Genomic DNA, 20335 nt, shown 5'->3' with positions numbered 1-20335 from the left:
CATTTCACTCAAGTCATGTTCATCTATTGACGACTCACCACTCTCAGAACAGTATAATTAGTCTTCTGTTAATTGTTAAGTACAGTCTATTTTGTTTGTGACTCTGTACTTTTATCATTAATTATATTGAATCATAGAATCAATAAGGTTGGAAAAGACCTCAGAGATCGAGTCCAACCTGTCACCCAACACCTCATAACTAACTAAGCCATGGCTCCTAGTGCCACATCCAGTCTCCTCTTGAACACCTCCAGGGATGGTGACTCCACCACCTCCCTGGGCAGCACATTCCAATGGCGAACAACTCTCCTCACCCTGAGCCTAAACTTCCCCTGGTGCAGCTTGAGACTGTGTCCTCTTGTTCTGCTGTCATGTATATCCACCTCCTAGGCTGATCCCCAGCAGTGTGGGCAGCAGGGGCAGGGATGGGATTCTACCCCTCTGCTGTGCTCTGCTGAGGCCCCCCCTGCAGTGCTGGGGCATCTCTGGAGTGCTCAGCACAGACAGGGACCTGGTGGAGCAGGGCCAGAGGAGGCCACAGCAGTGCTGGAAACCCTCTGCTGTGAGGCCAGGCTGGGATGGTTAGGCTTGCTCAACCTGGAGAAGCGAAGGCTCCAGGGACACCTTCTGGTGGACTTTCACTGCTGAAAGGGACTGACGAGAAAACTGAGGACAGACTTTTTCTCAGGGCCTGTTGTGACAGCATGAGGGGGGATGGTTTGAAACTAAAAGAGGGAGATTCAGAGTGTAGAGAAGGGAGAAATGCTTGACACTATGAGACTGCTGAGAGCCTGTCCCAGGTTGCCCAGAGAAGTGGGAGATGATTCTGTGATTCCCTGATTCTGTACATGCGTTGTAATGGGTTGGGGCAGGTCCCCTCCCCACCACAGGTAGAAATAACGACTCAGGCAAACGGATTGCAAAAGTGATGAAAGTTTAAATAGAAAGCAGTGAATGTTACAGAGAACCCAAAGCGCAGTGACAAAGAAAGATCCCATCCCCACCTGAGGGTGCATGCAAAACCCCCAGGGCTCCTTCTTCCCCCTCCCTCTGCTGGGCTAGTCTCAGCTGGCCAGGCCTGAGACTGCCCATCCCCCTGTGGCCTTGGGCCCAATCAGGCCCATGGCCGGGAGATCTCTCCCCCAGTTACCAAGTCTCGGAGAGGGAAGGAAAGAGGAAGTGCCAGACCCCGCACTGGATCTTATAGTGGTGCAAAGAATTATGGTAGGGAATACACAATTTCCTGTGTCCATCCCTCTGGGCTGGACTTCTGGACACAGGAAGTGAATGCACCAGGGGGGCACCCAACTCAAACTACAACATGCGTACACATAGGTCTGTATCTCTCACTCTTCATGGTAACACTTATCAAACATTTATTAAGAGATTTTTCAATCTTCTGGGTTTTGAGTTTTGGGTTTTTTTGACACACTAACTATGACATCAATCTCAATCCAGCTTCTTCTAGGTGGATTTAGACTCGAGATGAGGAAAAAATTCTTGTCAGGGTGGGGAGACACTGGAACAGGTTGTGGATGCCTCCTCCCTGGAGGTGTTCGAGGCCAGGCTGGATAAGGCCTTGAGCAACCTGGGCTGACAGGAGGTGTCCTTGCCCATGGCAGGGGTTTGGAACTGGATGATCTTTAGGGTCCTTTCCAACCCAACCCATTCTGTGAATCTTTGAATCGACATTTTTGTGATGTAAATGTTATTGGACCTAAGGAGCAGCATACAAGTTGTGTGTAAAACAAGAAATCTCAGCAAACTGAAAACGTAACTAAGAAGACATCCTGATGCCACAGGAGCCTAACAAATGAGCTATTTTCAGACTAAGATATGGTGACAGTTTCAGCAAAGCTGGCTCAGTAGGAGCCCAATTCTCTCAACTGTCCATTTATTAAAGCTGTGCATTTAAGAAAGAACTGTAAAAAAAAAAAAACAGTGAAAATGGGAATTTAAGTAATTTTATTATTTTTAAGGAACCAACTAAAATATTGAGGATATAAATATTTTTTTTTCCAATTTTCTACTATGTTGGAATTATGAACACACACACACACACACACACACACAAGGTGAAAATAAATAAAGACCCAAGAGAAAGCTTCATCCAGTATGCTCCCAGTGTTTGCAGCTCATGGCTGGGTGTCTTGAGAGGCTTGATTCACCCTGTCACAAAGATGTGGGACAGCAAACAGCAGTTAACAGGGAGGATGAGTAAACACCACCACTCCTTTCTTAGTGCAGCAGGAAACCTGCTGAAAATTTGATGCTGTGTGCCTTCCACTGCCCTTGACAACATCCTTGCTGTAGCTGTGTTCTTGCCCTGGAAAAAAAAAAGGGCCCTTTCATCATTTTTATTCCAGCGCTTGTGAAGTTTCTATTTCAGTTCTAAAACTTCTTAAATATCCTTCTAATGTCTTAACTTCATAGCTGGGACAGGTTAACCTGTGAGTCAGAGCTCTATTCTCTGCTCTTCTCATGACATACTTTCAAAATGTTTCCCTTCCACTGATTTCTTCAGTTCCTCGAAACATCTTTCTCTTTTTTTGGTTTCCTCCTTGGAAGAAGGAGCATAACTCTGTTGATCTTTTATAGCTGTGTCTTCCTTTAGTATTCCAACCCCCACCTTGTTCCCATTCTTGTGGAATACAGAAGATTAAAGACATAAATAATAATTCTCAGGGCATCTTCTTCTGTATCCTCTAGGAAATAAGTTAATTTTATCGATTGTGAATTTGCTTTATTAATGTGCAAGAGAGAGGAATTTGACAAAACCTCCTTGAAAGGTTCAGCTTTGCTTTCCTTTTGAGCAGGATCGAAGCCAGCAGGAGTAGGGCAGTGATTGTCACTCTGTACTGGGCACTGGTGAGGCCACACCTTGAGTCCTGAGTTCAGGTTTGGGGTCCTCTAAGAAGGACAGTGAGGGGCTGGAGTAGAAGGGCAACAAAGCTGGTGAAGGGTCGGGAGAACAGGGCTGGTGAGGAGCAGCTGAGGGAACTGGGAATGTTTAGTGTGGAGAAAAGGAGGCTGAGGGGAGACCTCATTGCTCTCTACAGCTCCCTAAAGGAGATTGGAGCTAGCTGGGGGTTGCTCTCTTCTCCACATAACAAGTGACAGGATAAGAGGAAATGCCTCAGGTTGCACCAGAGAAGGTTTAGGTTGGACATGAAAACCAATTTCTTCCCCAGGAGGGTTGTCTAGGCCTGGCCCAGGCTGCCCAGGGCACTGGTGGAGTTCCCATCTCTGGAGGAGTTTCAAAGCTGTGTAGATGTGGAAATGGTTTAGTGGTGGACATGGCAGAGCTGGGCTACCAGTTGGACTTGAGCTTAAAGATCCCTTCCAACCAAAACATTTCTACAGTTTTATGATCCTAAGTTTAAAAGGCCACAAGAAGCACGTTCACATGGAAAAAAAAATATCCTTTAAACAGAAAGGGACCCCAGAAACAGCTGAACTGGAGGGGGCTCAAAGGGACTCCAGGCCAACTGAAAAGGGGGAGACTCAGAGGGACCAAAGAAACCAGAGGGGCTCAAAAGGACCCCAGGACCAAGTGCAGGGTGACTCAAAGGGACCAGCTGAACTGGGAAAGCTCAAAGGGACCTCAGGACCAGTTGAGCTGGGGAGGCATTAAAGGGACACCAGGACCAACTGAGCAAGGTGGGGCTCAAAGGGACCAACTGAACCATGGGGAAGTCAAAGAAAGCCCAGGACCAACTGAGCTGGAGGGCATCAAAAGGATGCCAGGACTAACTGAAGTGAGGCAGGTTCAGAGATACCAGCTGAATAGGGGGGCTCCAAGGGACCTCAGCACCAAATGTACTGGGGGGCATCAAAAGGATCCCAGGACCAACTGAAATTGGAGAAGATTCAGAGGGACCAACTGAACTGGAGGGCTCAAAGGGACCTCAGGACCAAATGAACAGGGGGACATTATAGGGACCTCGGGGCCAGCTGAACCATGGGGGCTCCACAGCTGCATGCACACAATGTAAGAGTGTGTGCCACAGCTGGCAGTACACATTAGAGCTAAGCCCCCCGCAGAAAATCTGCACCTATTAAGCAATGGGATGAATTTCATCTCAATTTCACACAAAATTACATCAATTTGTTGTTTATGCACAAACTGCCTCCTTCTTTTGCCTCCTCCAGCTTGCAGTGTGATCTGTAAACAAACCCATCTAGACCAAAGTTTGAAAATTACAGCAAGAAACAGTTTGTTGAAGAAATTGAAGGCAAATATGTGGAAAAATATTGACATAACTGAGATTTCATAACTGTAACAGGGAACCTAAGTTAAGTTTAAGCATCTTGTGTGTGTGTGTGTGTGTGTGTGTTCTTTTCCCCCTCTTGCCTTCTTACATAATACTTGGTTAAAAAAAAACTGAAATACTTTCTCTACTTGTGCTCACTATTTTTATCCAAATTCCTCTTGAAAACGGTGTGCCTTGTAAAGCTTCCCAGTGGTAATTGACCACATTAAAAATAGATGAGCTGAAGTGCTTTGCAGTGCTTGAAGTCTGAATATTTACCTTGTGTTAGGATGTCTGACTGGCACTGCCAGCGTCTGAGTCAGACTAGATGTGAATTATGACATCTTTTCAGCTCAGTACAGTTATGGGTTTGGATACATAGGGACTATTAAGTGTAAACTATTATTCAATACCAAGATGCATATTTCTAGTTATTTAATGAACAGCTGTGCAGTTAACACTTCATCATTTGCCAATACAGGAATCATAGAATTGTTTTTATTGGAGGCCCTGGTGGATGGGCGGTTGACCATGAGCCAGCAGTGTGTTCTTGTGGCCAAGAAGACAAAAGCCATTCTGGGGTGGATTAGAAGGGCTGTGGTTAGTAGGTCAAGAGAGGTTCTCCTCCCTCTCTACTCTGCCCTGCTGAGGCCACATCTGGAATATTGTGTCCAGTTCTGGGCCCCTCAGTTCAAGAAGGACCTCAGAGAACTACCTGAGAGAGTCTAGAGAAGACTGAGAGGGGATCTGATCGATGTCTATCAATACCTGAGGGGTTGGGGTCTGGATGAAGGTGCCAGTCTCTTTTCAGTGGTGCCCAGTGACAGGACAAAGAACAATGGGTACAAGCTGAAACCCAGGAGTTTGCACCTCAACATGAGGAGACACTTCTTCAGGGTGGTGAGGGTGATGGGACCCTGGAGCAGGCTGCTCAGGAAAGTTGTGGAGTCTCCTTCTCTGGAGACATTCAAACCCCACCTTATTCCTCTGTGACCTGCCCTGGGTGATCCTGCTTTGGCAGGGGATGTTGGACTCAATGATCTCTGGAAGTCCCTTCCAACCCCTAACATTCTGTGATATTGTGACCCTATGGCTCATTTATAATCTTATGAATCTTATGAGTCTTTCTGATTGTCTGATAGTCCTGTCCAAACACCAGTATTGTCCCCAAACTTTAAGCATAAGGATGGAAAAACCATCTGACATAAATGAGAGACCAGGCTTTTGTCAAGCTGCTTTCATAGCCCTTGGATTCATGGATACTGTTATGCAAAGGCATAGAAGACATTCCTGTCCTCGTTGGAACATGCCAAAATGCTTTAAAACAGACCCCTTTTTGGTTAAATGATAATGTGATGTGTTAGTAATGAGGTGTTACAAAGTGATCTCTGAAGAGCATCCAAATTGGAAGGCATTGAGGATTTTTACCAATCCTAAGGTTTAAGACCCAGTAAAATGTGCTGATGAGTATGAAGTCACTGTCTCCAAAAGGAATCTGCTGATTTATTGTTCAGCTTCCATTAGCCAAGACTGATAGATTTCTGTTTGATACTTCCACATGAGTTTTGAGTGTGTTCCATGTGCAACATTTTCAGTTGTCATCCTTCTGAGCAGACAGATCCTCTGCCTAAAAAAAATAAACAAACCAACAAACACACAACAAATCAGATTAATTAGAATTAATCAATTCCACTGGTGAAGTGGTGTTTTGGAATGACTCTGAGGACCATAAATTCAAATTAAGTCTTGCATGTCTTCTTCCTAGGTTTGACAAAGCTCCTTGGAGCATTAGAAGGAAAAAAGGGAAAGCAGTCACCCAGTTAAACATCATTCACCTGGGACGCTTGAAAAGCAACCATGCTGAGGGCTCATCTCACCCAGATTGTATATACATATCATAAACCAGAGGCTGGAGCAGACATAACACACCTAATGCTAATAATCAGATAAGGTTAAGTCATATAGGACTGGAGTAATGGGAGGTTAATCATTGCAAATCATGGACCATAAAATCATAGATCCGTAGAATGGTTTGGGATGGAAAGGACCTTAAAGCTCATCCAATTCCAAACCCCCTGCCATGGGCAGGGACACCTCCCACCGGCCCAGGTTGCTCAAGACCTCAGCCAGCCTGGCCTGGAACACCTCCAGGGAGAAGGCAGCCACAGCCTCCCTGGGCAACCTGTGCCAGTCTCTCCCCATCCTCACTCTCAACAATTTCTTCCTAATTTCCAGTCTCAATCTCCCCTCTTCCAACTCAAACCCATTGCCCTTTTTCCTGTCACTCCCAGCCCTTGTCCAAAGTCCTTCCCCAGCTCTCCTGGAGCCCCTTCAGGTACTGGAAGTCTGGGGTCTCCCTGGAGTATTCTCTAGTCCAGGCTGAACAGCCCCAGCTCTCCCAGCCTGTCCCCACAGGGGAGGCTCTCCAGCCCTCTGATCATCTTTGTGGCCTCCTGTGGACTTCTCCACTATTTGCATGTCCCTGTTGTGTTGGGGGCCCCAGAACTGGAGGCAATGCTGCAGGTGGGGTCTCAGCAGAGCAGAGCAGAGCAGAGGGGCAGAATCCCCTCCCTGTGCTGCTGCTGTCCTGCTCTGGATGCAGCTCAGCACACAGCTGGGCTGCCAGGGACCATTGCTGGCTCCTGGGGAGTTTGTCACCAACTGACATCCCCAAAGCCTTCTCCTGCAGCCTACTCTCAAGCCATTCCTTGCCCAGCCTGGATTTGTACTTGGGACCCAGGTGCAAGACTTTGCAGTTGGCCTTGTTGAACTTCAAGAAGCTGGATCATGGGCAGACAGTGTTTATCATTTCATTCATAGTGTGATTTGCTTGCTCTGCTACTTCCTGACTGCAGGCAGCAATGTGGGCTGTCAGATTCACATTTTTAAGGTAAAGGTGTGATGGATATATGCTAATTTATACATCTTCATTGAATGTATTTTTCCTAACTGTATTTTAATGATCAGACAGTACTACAGAGCACTTGTTCTTTCTCTGGTTCTAGTAAACTGTAAAATCATGGAATCATAGAGTTCTTAAGGATGGGAAAGAACTCTCAGATCATCGAGACAACACCTCTATGACCACTAGACCATGTCCCAGAGTTCCACAGCTACTCATTTTTTGACCACCTCCAGAGATGGTGACTCCAACACCTCCCTGGGCAGCCTGTTGCTATGGCCCACCACTCTTTCAGTAAAGAAATCCTTTCTAGTATCTAACCTCAAAAACAACAGTTAAAAGAAGTTCACACCATGCTCTATTGTCTTTAACAGTTGTCCTCTGTTAGCAGATATGATGAATGCAAGGTACTGTTCCCACCATTCTGTGTTACATCTGATTTATTCAATCTAAAAAGGTATAGTTCTTCTGGATTTTGGTGTCTGAAGGACCTAGTAGGTGTGGGGACAGGATCAAACTATTGCTTCTGACACTAGTTTCCTAACAGCAGGCTTTGTTCTGCTGCTTCTCTCTACATGCCTCTTACTTCACAGGATCATCCTGTGTGATCAGAGTTGTGATCAGCAGAGCAGAGTCCAGTTGGAAGCTTGTGGCCAGTGGTGTTCTCCAGGGATCAGTACTGGGTCCAGTTTTGTTCAATATCTTCATCACTGACCTGGATGAGGGGATTGAGTGCACCCTCAGCAAGTTCACTCATGATACAAAGCTGGGAGCTGCCATCCAGTGAGATCTGGATGGCAGATGGAGTGCTGGGTGAGGGAGAACCTCATGAAGATCAACAAGAACAAGGGCAGAGTCCTGCATTTGGGGAGGGGAAAAATACAGGCTAGGAGCAGACTAGGGGCTGTCTGACAGCTAGGTGGAGAAAGACCACAGAGTGCGGGTAGACAGCAAGTTCTTCATGGGACAGCAAAGTACTTTTGTGGCCATGAGAGCCAATGGGAGCCTGGGGTGCATCAAGAAAAGTGTGGCCAGCAGGGCCAGGGAGATTCTCCTCTCCCTCTGCTCTGCCCTGGTGAGACCACACCTGCAATCCTGTGTCCATTTTTGGGCTCCACAGTTCAAGAGAGACAGAAACCTGCTGGAGAGAATCCATGGAGAGGTACAAGGATGATGAAGGGACTTGAATTCCTCTCCTGTGAAGAAAGACTGAGAGACCTGAGGCTGTTTAGCCTGAAGAGAAGCAGGCTGAGAGAGGACCTTATCAATGTCTATAAATACCTGAGGGGTGGGTGTCAAGATGAAAATGCCAGTCTCTTTTTGGTGGTGCCCGGTGACAAGACAAGGGGCAATGGGTGCAAGCTGGAGCAGAGGAGGTTCCATGTGAACATAAGGAAAAATTTTTTCAATGTCAGGGTGCTGGAGCCCTGGAATGGACTGCCCAGAGAGGCTGTGGAGTGTCCTTCCCTGAAGACATTCAAGACACATGTGGATGCATTCCTGTGTGATCTGCTGTAGGTGATCCTGCTCTGGCAGGGGGGTTGGACTGCATGAGCTTTCGAGGTCCCTTCCATCCCCTAACATTCTGTGATTCTGTGATCCTATGTCTCATTTATAATCCACTGGATTCAGTGCTTGAAAAGATGACTTCTGTATTCAGCCTTCATGCTTTGCCTTTTACTTCAGCTAGTCTGAGCTGGGAGCCTGCACTTTATTATCTACTTAGAACAGAAAAAGAAAGATTAACATTAGAAGAATATCAAAGTCTTAAATAACCCCAAAATTCATAAAGGAGATAGAGACACATTACTGAGCACTTTGTAGGCATAATTAGAGTGATAGAAAGTTTAGCTGACTATGTATCAGCACTATTTCTGCATTTATTATCCTGGTTTTCTGCAAAGGAATAGTGTGTGACTCTTAAGGGTTTCTATTTAATTAACTACTAAAAAAAGGCAAAATCATCTTCTTTTACCTTTTCTTTTTTTTTTTTTTTCTTTCTCCATTTTAAAGGCATAAGGGCTTTATCCTAAATTAGAATTGAGTGTTCAGGTAGAGAAAGGGAAGAATCTTGTTTATTTCTTGGGAAGATGATGATCTTGAAGGTCTCTTCCAACCTGGTTTATTCTATGTATTCTATGTATGTATCACTGGTGGTGAAATAAACACAAAGTCAGTTGGCTTTGTGATATGTTGTCACTGCAAGAGAATGTTGACCATTCACTTTAGATGTTTGGGTTGGGCATTATATGGTGGTTTGAGTGTTCACTGCAGACTTACAGTGTTGATAGCATCTGCTGCATCTGGGTCAGGGCAATCCCAGACACCAATATAAGCTGGGCAGGGACTGACTCAAGAGCAGACCTGAAGGAATGGGCTTGAGGGTGCTGGTGGATGAGAAGCTCAACATGAGCCAGCAGTGTGCACTTACAGCCCAGGAAGCCAACCAGATCCTGGACTGCATCAAGAGAAGTGTGGCCAGCAGGGCATGGGAGGTGATTCTCCCCCTCTTCTCCAGTCTGCTGAGACCCTGCCTGGAGTACTGTGTCCAGTTCTTGGGCCTCTGTTGCAGGAAAGATCTGGAGGTGCTGGAACGTGTCCAGAGAAAGGCCATGAGGATGAGCAGAGGGCTGGAGCTGCTCTGCTATGGAGACAGACTGAGACAGTTGGGGTTATTTAGTCTGGAGAGGAGAAGGCTTTGAGGAGACCTCATTGCAGCCTTCCAGTATCTGAAGGGGGCTACAGGAAAGCTGTGGAGGGACTTTTCAGGGTGTCAGGTAGAGGCAGGACGTGGGGGAAATGGAGCAAAACTAGAAATGGGTAGATTCAGATTGGATGTTAGGAAGAAATTCTTCCCCATAAGGGTGGTGAGACTCTGGAACAGATTGCCAGGGAAGTGGTGGAAGCCTCATGCCTGGAGGTTTTTAAGGCCAGGCTGGACATGGCTGTGAGCAACCCAATCTAGTGTGAGATGTCCCTGCCCATGGCAGGGAGGTTGGAACTGGATGATCCTTGAGGTTCCTTCCAACCCTGACAGTTCTGTGATTCTATGATACTTAGCTACAAAACACTTGTTGGCTTTTCTTCTTTTAATCTGCTATTATCACAGAATAATTTTTTGGTTGTAAGAGACCTTTAATATCCTCAGGTCCAACAGTTAAACTGTGTTTCTACAAGGCATCCACCTCTACCAACACATAAAACAGGAGAAGAAATTGCCATCACTATATATTTAAGTAAGGTTTTGTAGTTGTTTTGAGTGGCCCTGCCAGCTGTAGGAGCCATGACTTTTGAGGGCTGTGTTTGGTATGATTCAGATCGTGTCCCTCACCGCTGGGGTGGGTAAATGGCTTGATGCTAGTGAATCTTTTATTGACTTGCTTGTTGCAAAGGCTGCTTTAAAACACATGGAAAAAAAAAATTAACAGAAAGTTCTCTTTTTTTTTTTTTTTTCTTTCAGGTGGGAAATGAGAGAAGGTGCAAATCTGGAAGATGAGGAGAAAGTTATGGTGGAACACTTGAAAAATGTTTATTTGTCACAGAGCACTCCTACCTCAGAGGATAAAGAAGAATAATTACCTTGGCAGGTTTGGGGTAGCACCTATTTCTGAATCCAACATGAGTAACTTAATGGCCTAGTTATAACTGACAGGACTAGAAAGCTCAGGAATAGATATCTTGAGTAGGAGTTTTTGAACTAAAGAATGTTCTCCTCTTATTGTCTAGTCACCCCAGCCAGGCAGCAATTGCTCACTGTGCATAAGGTGAGCAACAGTGCAGGAAAATGTCACTGTCACAAAACAGGGAGGGCTCTGTGGCTCTGCTGTGGAGACATAAACCTGAATGACAAACCCAGAACTGCTTTAGAAGTATCAAACTCATTCTGAAAGTACTGCAGTGTTGGGCACATGCTCAGCAAACACCCGTGCTCTGCTTCCATCCACCTGTGAAGACAGGCTGCAAGAGTTGTGGCTGTTCAGCCTGGAGAAGAGAAAGCTCCCAAGAGACCTTGGAACAGCCTTCCAGTACCTGAAGGGGCTCCAGGAGAGCTGGGGAGGGACTTTTGGCAAGGGCTTGAAGTGACATGATGAGGGGCAATGGCTTTGAGCTGGAAGAAGCTGGATTGAGATGAGACAACAGGAAGAAGCTTAATTTAGATGAGACATGATGAAGACATGAGGATGGTGAGGCACTGGGACAGGTTGCCCAGAGAAGCTGTGGAGGCCCCAAGCGTGGTGCTGTTCAAAACCAGGTTGAATGAAGCCTTGAGCAACCTGGTGTCATGTAAGGTGTCCCTGCCAATGGCCACGGGGCTGGACGTAGATGGTCTTTAAGGCCCCTTCCAACCCAATCCAGTCTGTGATTCTACAGCTTCAGAGTCAGCCTGCAAACACTTAGTGTTACTGAAGGATCTCATCTTTCCCTTGGTGCTTGTTTTCTAATCAGTCCTGCCATTAAATCACCCAGAATGTATGAAAAATGAGAACAGGTATAGGCCATAGGTCTACATTCCTTTGGCAACTTGCTCCAGGATGAGTATGCTTGGGCATTATTCTCAAGCAAAGATGCATCAGCTTTTATAGAATAGAATAGAATAGAATAGAATAGAATAGAATAGAATAGAATAGAATAGAATAGAATAGAATAGAATAGAATCAACCAGGTTGGAAAAGACCTTTGAGCTCATCAAGTCCAACCCATCACTCAGCACCATCTAATCAACTAAACCATGGCACCAAGCAGCCCATCCAGTCTATTCTTGAACACCTCCAGTGATGGTGACTCCACCACCTCCCTGGGCAGCACATTCCAATGGCCAATCACTCATTCTGTGAAGAATTTCTTCCTAACATCCAGTCTAAACTTCCTCTGGCACAGCTTGGGACTGTGTCCTCTTGTTCTGGTGCTGATTGCCTGGGAGAAGAGACCAACCCCCACCTGGCTACAACCTCCCTTCAGGTAGTTGTAGACAGCAATAAGGTCTCCCCTGAGCCTCCTCCAGGCACTCCCAGCTCCCTCAGGCTCTCCTCACAGGGCTTGTGCTCCAAAGTCCTCCCCAGCTTTGTTGCCCTTCTCTGGACACGTTCCAGCAAGTCAACATCTTTCCTAAACTGAGGGGCCCAGAACTGGACACAGGACTCAAGGTGTGACCTAACCAGTGCTGAGTACTGGGGCACAGCGACCTCCCTGCTCCTGCTGGCCACACTGTTCCTGATGCAGGCCAGGATGCCATTGGCCTTCTTGGCCACCTGGGCACACTGCTGGCTTATGTTCAGCATACTATCAACCAGTACCCCCAAGTCTCTCTCTGCCTGGCTACTCTCCAGTCACTCTGGCCCCAGCCTGTAGCACTGCTTGGGGTTGTTGTGGCCAAAGTGTAGAACCCGGCACTTGGATGTGGACTCTGCCCATCTGTCCAGCCTGTCAAGGTACCTCTGCAGAGCTCTCCTACCCTCTAACAGATCAACTCCTGCCCCCAGCTTGGTGTCATCTGCAAATTTACTGAAGATGGACTCAAAACCCTCATCCAGATCATCAATAAAGATATTGAACAGGATGGGGCCCAGCACTGATCCCTGGGGCACACCATTAGTGACTGGCTGCCAGCTGGATGTGGCACCATTCACCACCACTCTCTGGGCTTGGCCCTCCAGCCAGTTCCTAACCCAGCACAGAGTGCTGCTGTCCAAGCCATGAGCTGACAGCTTGGCCAGGAGTTTGCTGTGGGGGATGGTGTCAAAGGCCTTGCTGAAGTCCAGGTAGACTACATCCACAGCCTGTCCCACATCCAACAGGGTCTCCTGGTCATAGAAGGAGATCAGGTTGGTCAGGCAGGACCTGCCCTTCCTAAATTCACGCTGGCTGGGGCTGATCCTTTAGCCATCCTGTAAGTGCTTTGTCTTCACAAAGCCAAACTTTATAGCCAGTGTATGTTATGGATTAAGAGACATCTTTTGTTGGCAGCTTTCAACACTTTGAGGAGCATCTTTTTGTTTAAAAGGATTTTTCACAAGCAGTGCTCAGAGGACTACCTTGACAGTAAATGGAGATGAGAAAATGATAAAGACTTCTGACACAGTAAAATCTCATTTTCACAGTATCACAGTATCACCAAGGTTGGAAGAGACCTCAAAGATCATCGAGTCCAACCTGTCTCCACAGACCTCATGACAAGACCATGGCACCAAGTGCCACGTCCAATCCCCTCTTGAACACCTCAAAGCTTGATAATCAGGGTATGTTTTTCAATATTAGAAGTTTTTATTTTCAGCAAATATTCTTCATCAAAGACTAAAGATCACTGAGATGCCAGTATTGTTTATGCAGAAGCTGTGGTTAGTATTTCCTTGGTCCTACAGAAATAACTCAGCATTTTTCTATTGTGTTTTTTTATTTGTATCATAAGTCCAGGGGAACTATTTCCTCTGCCTGAGGAAGGACCCAGGAAAGATCTGTGAAGGCTGCAATGTAAGCTGCAGCTATTCTGTTCCCTCCACATCTTCTCACAGATACTGTCATGGACATCTCAGACCATTTGTGTAGATGGCAGGCACATTGTCTTCCAAAAGACTTCAGCAGCAGCACGGCTAACCATAACATTAATGCTCCTGCAAGGTCTAAACTGAAATGCAGGTTTTCCGCCTCTTAATTGCTCCTCTTTTTAAAAAAATATTTATTGTGTATATAAAATACCAGAGGGGGTTAAGAATAGCTCTGAAAAAAGTGACTTGGGGGTGTTGGGTGCTGAGCAGCTCCCTAGGAGCCAGCAGTGCCCTCCTGCTGCCCAGCTGCCTGCTGGGCTGCAGCCAGAGGAGTGTGGGCAGCAGGGCAAGAGAGAGGATTCTGACCCTCGACTCTGTTCTGCTGGGACCCCACCTCCAATTCTGCCTCCAGTTCTGGTGAACCCAGCACAACAAGGACACAGAGCTGCTGGAGTGAGTCCAGAGGAAGGCCAGAAAGATGATCCAAGGGCTGGAGCAGCTCTGCTGTGAGGACAGGCTGAAGGAGCTGGGGATGTTCAGCCTGGAGAAGAGAAGGCTCCAGGGGGACCTCAGAGCTGCCTGCCAGGACCTGAAGAGATCCTACAGAAAAGCTGCAGAGGGACTTTTCCGGAGGGTGTCTAGAGACAGGACAAGGGGGAATGGTTTGGAACTGAGGCAGAGCAGGGTTAGAATGGTGCTGAGAAAGTTCTTCAGTGTGAGGGTGGTGAGACTCTGGAACAGGCTGCCCAGGGAGGCTGTGGCTGCCTCCTGCCTGGGGGTCTTGAAGGCCAGGTTGGATGAGACCTTGAGAAGCTAAGTCTAGATGAGAGGTGTCCCTGGGCATGGTGAGGAGGTTGGAGTACATGATTTCTCAGGTCCTTTCCAACCTGAGCCATTCTAGGATTCAGTGAAAATGGGGACCACTGCCTCTTTCAAATCTCCCAAGATCTTTTTAAAACACTCCATCAGCAAGAGGGCTGCAAGGCATCAGTGCTTCAGAAACGTTGCATATGTGATTAAAAGAAACAGATTCCTTTTTCCTGCCATCTTCTGCTGAATATAGTATTTTTAGATCATAAAGAGCTGACAAAGTGTCAAAACCAGCATTTTGGTTTGTATTTCACCTTTGTTTATTAGTTCACAGGGTCACGGGATGTTAGGGGTTGGAAGGGGCCTCTGGAGATCCTCAAGTCCAAACCACAGTTGTGGTCTTAAGGCTTAAAACACAGTCACAGGGATTGCCTGTGACGTCAGGCAGGGCACACATGCCACAAGACAGAGTAATAATGTGATAGTGCACATGCCAACTGGAGTTTAGAATATCCTTTCCTATTTTATCCAAATCTATTGCTCATAATTAACTTTATTTTTTATGTAGTCATAGAAAGTGAATTTCTGTCTGTGTGGTGGAACTGACTGGAATCCTTCTTGTGGAGGAGCTCCCCATCAGGGAAATGCTTATTCTGAACACTATAAACTTTGCAAGTGAAATAAAGCTAACCCAGAGTGAAAACCCTCACTTACCCTGAAGTGGGAATGTCCATATGGGGACTTACACCAAACTGGGTATTATCTTATAAACTCACAACACACCTGCTTCTGGAATAACCTGTAAACAGTCGTGTGTAAAAAAACCCACACCAATAAAATACATTCTTTATGCCCTTTCCTCCCTTCTCTCCCTGCCAAATTAATTCACTACTGGGTATCACTAGGACAATTTTGTCTTCCTGAGCAACAGTATATTTATAATCTTTACCAAGGTGGAGCTGACAAGATAGAATAACTACCCCAAATAAAAGCCCAACCTTTGCACAGTGTTTTGTTCGATGTTTTTCTTAGCCAAACCTCTGCATACATCTCTCAGAATATCTGAATGCAAGCTCATGTGGGTTTGAAACTGAACTTGTCCCTCAATCCTTAGTGAGAATCAGCAGAGCTGGGTTTGTCGGTGATTAACTGGCCTTCAGGGTGTAAAAGAAACGTCATCCTGCTGAACAGATCCTTCTGCAACACTCACGTTTGTTCAATAACATTACAGCAATAATAAGAGTTGTTCAACTTAAGATTGCTAAATAACATGCCATTAATTTATCAAAGACTGCTTACTTTAAACTTAAACCCTTAATTGAAGGAAAATGAAAGACACTTGAAAGAGATGATTTTTTTTTTTTTTACATTGTAAAGGTGTGTAAAATTAGGAGTACTTGTGTAACAGCCTGCTGCTTTCTTTAGCTTTTCTTAATAAAACAATAGTTCTCTATTCCTAAAGAGGTTCTGCTGGCTCTGATTCATTTCATTTTGGAGAGTGATTGGTGCATCATTCTGCATTGTTTTGCTTTTGTGTTTTATCTGCTCCCACTTTTCACAGAATCACAGAAACATTCAGGTTGGAAAAAACTCTTGGGATCACCAAGTCCAACCTATAACCCCACTCTACAAGATTTGCATGGTTTAGTTGATTAGGTGGTGTTGGATGATAGGTTGGACACGATGAACGTGAAGGTCTCTTCCAACCTGGTTTATTCCCTTCCCTTCCCTTCCCTTCCCTTCCCTTCCCTTCCCTTCCCTTCCCTTCCCTTCCCTTCCCTTCCCTTCCCTTCCCTTCCCTTCCCTTCCCTTCCCTTCCCTTCCCTTCCCTTCCCTTCCCTTCCCTTCCCTTCCCTTCCCTTCCCTTCCCTTCCCTTCCCTTCCCTTCCCTTCCCTTCCCTTCCCTTCCCTTCCCTTCCCTTCCCTTCCCTTCCCTTCCCTTCCCTTCCCTTCCCTTCCCTTCCCTTCCCTTCCCTTCTCTTCTCTTCTCTTCTCTTCTCTTCTCTTCTCTTCTCTTCTCTTCTCTTCTCTTCTCTTCTCTTCTCCTCTCCTCTCCTCTCCTCTCCTCTCCTCTCCTCTCCTCTCCTCTCCTCTCCTCTCCTCTCCTCTCCTCTCCTCTCCTCTCCTCTCCTCTCCTCTCCTCTCCTCTCCTCTCCTCTCATAATGTTTTATTCTATTCCATTCACCCCTAAACCATATCCCCAGGCACCACATCCAAACCATCTTTAAACACATCCAGGGTTGGTGACTCCACCACCTCCCTGGGCAGCACATTCCAACGGCTGACCACTCTGGCTGGGAAAATTTTTTTCTTCATGTCCAATCTAAATCTACCCAGTGGCAGCTTGAGGCTGTTCCCTCTTGTTCTGTCACTAATTACCTGGGAGAAGTTACCAGCCCCAACCTCTCCACAACCCTCATTCAGGTAGTTGTAGAAAGCAATGAGGTCTTGCCACTTGCTGATCCAAAAAGGCCTCACATTTATGTTTAGCTTCAACAGTTGAAAGCTAAATGTGTTGATCTCTGTGTGGCATGACCACTGCAACCTTCTCTGCTCGGAATCACACAATCACAGAATATTAGAGGTTGGAAGGGCCCCCCAGAGATCATTGAGTCCAACCCCCTTGCCAAAAGTAGGATCACCTAGGGAAAAGGCTGTCCAAAATACTAATTAAAGTTTGTTGTGTACAAGAGGTCTTTCTGAATAGGTATGAGCTGCCAAGTTAGCTTAAAAGGAAATAATTGCATTTATAAACATGGATTGTAGCAGATATCAGAAACCAGGTAATTATGCATTATCATTAATGATTACACCTGATTCTCACTGAGCATTTTAGAGTGCTTAGCTCTTTTTACAAAACAGGCTTAAATGGGGGACTTGGTGTCATGGAATATCTCTAATCACTGTGTTGTATCCAGTACAGACTGCTCCAGACCTTCAGGGAAGCAGTTATAATAATAAATTTTGCTGATGGCACGAAGATGGGTAGAGTGGCTGACACTCTGGCGGGTTGTGCTGCCATCCAGCCAGACTTAGGCTGAGAGTTGGGCAGGGACAAATGAAATGAAGTTCAACAAGGGCAATGGTAGAGTCTTGCACCTGGGAAAGAACAACCTCATCGAATCACAGAATCATAGAATCAGTAAAGTTGGAAAAGACCTCAGAGATCATCAAGTCCAACCTGTCACCCAACACCTCATGACTAATTAAGCCATGGCTTCAAGTGCCACATCCAATCCCCACTCATGAACACCTCCAGGGATGGTGACTCCACTACCTCCCTGGGCGGGACATTTCCCTTAGTTGATGAGGACTGGGTCAGCGATCATTTGGGCAAACTGAACACACATTCTTGGGCCCTGATGGAATGCTGAGGGACTTGGTTGATGATGTTGCCCTGGCAATCTCCATTGCTTTTGAAGGATTATGGAGAATGGAAGAGGTGCCTGAGGACTGTCTGCTAACAACACAAAACTGTGTTGCAGTCAACATGCTGGAGGGAAGCAGGACCTTGACCATCTGGAGAGGTGGACCCATGACAACCTCATGAAATTCAGCAAGGCAAAGTCCTGCATGAGTCAGGGTAATGCCATGCACAAAAAAGGGCTGTGCAACAAGTGGATTGAGAGCAGCCCTGCAGAAAAGGACTTGGGGGTGCTGGTCAATAAGGGACTTGACATGAGCTACCAGTGGGCACTGGCAGCCCAAAAGGTCAACTGTTTCCTGGGCTTCATCAGAAGGTATGTGGCCAACAGGTCAAGGCAGGTGATTCTGCCACTCTCCTCTCCCTTGTGGGATCCCACCTGGAATACTGTGTCCAGCTCTGGAGCCCCCAACACAAGAAGGATATAGATCTGTTGGAGAGGGTCCAGAGGAGAGCCATATAGATCAGAGAATTAGAGCACCTCTTCTACAAGGACAGGCTGAGAGAGTTGGGGCTCTTTAGAATAGAAGACGGAGAGGGGATCTTATCAATGCTTACGAATGTCTAAAGGGTGGGTGTCTAGAAGGCTTCTCTGGTGCCCGGTGGTAGGACAAAGGGCAACAGATACAAACTGGAACACAGGAAGTGCTGCCTCAGCATGGGGGGTAAAAACTTCTTTATTGTGAGGGTGACAGACCACTGGAACAGGCTTGCCTGGAGAGATTGTGGAGTCTCCTTCTCTGAAGGCTTTCAAAAGAGCTGTATCACCTTTGGAAGGAGGGGAAGGCTTCTCGAGGTATGTTTAAGGAAGTGGTTAGATTATGTAGGAATAAAATTAGAGAGGCAAAGGCCCAGTTGGAAGTGAAACTGGCCACCTCTGTGAAAGATAATAAAAAGCAATTTTACAAATATATCAACGCCAAAAAGAAGGGCAAGAAGAACCTCCACTCCTTACTGGACCTGGAGGGGAACACAGTGACCAAGACGAGGAAAAGGCTGAGGTCCTGAACGCCTTCTTTGCCTCGATGTTTAACATCAAGGTAGGAACCAGGATGAATGGCCTCCTGAGCTGGGTAATAGGGTCGGGGAGCAGTGTAATGCCCCAGAAATCCATGAGGAATTAGTCCGGGACCTGCTGAGCCACTTGGACACCCACAAGTCCATGGGATCGGATGGGATCCATCCTAGGGTGCTGAGAGAGCTGGCAGATGAGCTGGCCAAGCTGCTCTCCATCATTTTCCTCCAGTCCTGGCTCACTGGAGAGGTCCCAGATGACTGGAAACTGGCCAGTGTGGTCCCCATCCACAAGAAGGGACGGATGGAGGAACCTGGAAACTCCAGGCCAGTCAGCCTGACCTCAGTGCCAGGGAAAGTGATGGAGCAGATTATCCTGGCAGCAATAACTGTGCACCTGAAGGATGGCCAAGGGCTCAGGTCCAGCCAACATGGATTTAGGAAGGGCAGGTCCTGCCTCTCCAACCTGATCTCCTTCTATGATCAGGTGACCCATCTGGTGGATGTGGGGAGGCCTGTGGATGTAGTCTACCTGGACTTCAGCAAGGCCTTTGACACTGTCCCCCACAGCAAACTGCTGGCTAAACTGTCAGCTCATGGCTTGGACAGCAGCTCTCTGTGCTGGGTTAGGAAGTGGCTGGAGGGCCAAGCCCAGAGAGTGGTGGTGAATGGTGCCACATCCAGCTGGCGGCCAGTCACCAGTGGCATCCCCCAGGGATCAGTGCTGGGCCCCATCCTCTTTAACATCTTCATTGATGATCTGGATGAGGGGATTGAGTCAGTCATCAGCAAGTTTGCAGATGACACCAAGTTGGGAACAGATGTTGGTCAGTTAGAGGGTGGAAAGGATCTGCAGAGGGACCTTGACTGACTGGACAGATGGGCAGAGTCCAATGGGATGGCATTTAATAAGTCCAAGTGCCAGGTGCTGCACTTTGGCCACAGCAACCCCATGCAGAGCTACAGGCTGGGGTCAGAGTGGCTGGAGAGCTGCCAAACAGAGAGGGACCTGGGGGTGCTGATTGACACCCGCCTAAACATGAGCCAGCAGTGTGCCCAGGTGGTCAAGAGGGCCAATGGCATCCTGGCCTGTATTAGGAATAGTGTGGCCAGCAGGAGCAGGGAGGTCATTGTGCCCCTGTACTCTGCATTGGTTAGGCCACACCTTGAGTCCTGTGTCCAGTTCTGGGCCCCTCAGTTTAGGAAGGACATCGAGACACTTGAACGTGTCCAGAGGAGGGCAACAAGGCTGGGGAGAGGCCTTGAGCACAGCCCTCTGAGGAGAGGCTGAGGGAGCTGGGATTGTTTAGCCTGGAGAAGAGAAGGATCAGAGGTGACTTCATTGCCCTCTACAACTACCTGAAAGGTGGTTGTAGACAGGAGGGGGTTGGTCTCTTCTCCCAGGCAACCAGCACCAGAACAAGGGGACACAGTCTCAAGCTGTGCCAG

At 47.0% G+C, this 20335-nt stretch overlaps 1 protein-coding gene across 1 annotated transcript in view; it reads left to right on the top strand.

Moving 5' to 3' along the window:
• KIAA0825 (KIAA0825 ortholog) overlaps positions 1-11118 on the top strand; it is a 347912-nt gene extending 336794 nt beyond the window's left edge. The window contains exon 20 of the mRNA XM_054177960.1: positions 10616-11118. Within this exon, the coding sequence (XP_054033935.1) occupies positions 10616-10730 (115 nt within the window). The 3' untranslated portion in view covers positions 10731-11118. The remainder of the gene's footprint in view (positions 1-10615) is intronic.
• The last annotated feature ends 9217 nt before the right edge of the window (positions 11119-20335 follow it).

This window comes from Dryobates pubescens, chromosome Z (genome assembly GCF_014839835.1).
Source record: "Dryobates pubescens isolate bDryPub1 chromosome Z, bDryPub1.pri, whole genome shotgun sequence".
NCBI classification, from domain to species: Eukaryota; Metazoa; Chordata; class Aves; order Piciformes; family Picidae; genus Dryobates; species Dryobates pubescens.
This window is presented reverse-complemented; position numbering and strand designations above follow the sequence as displayed.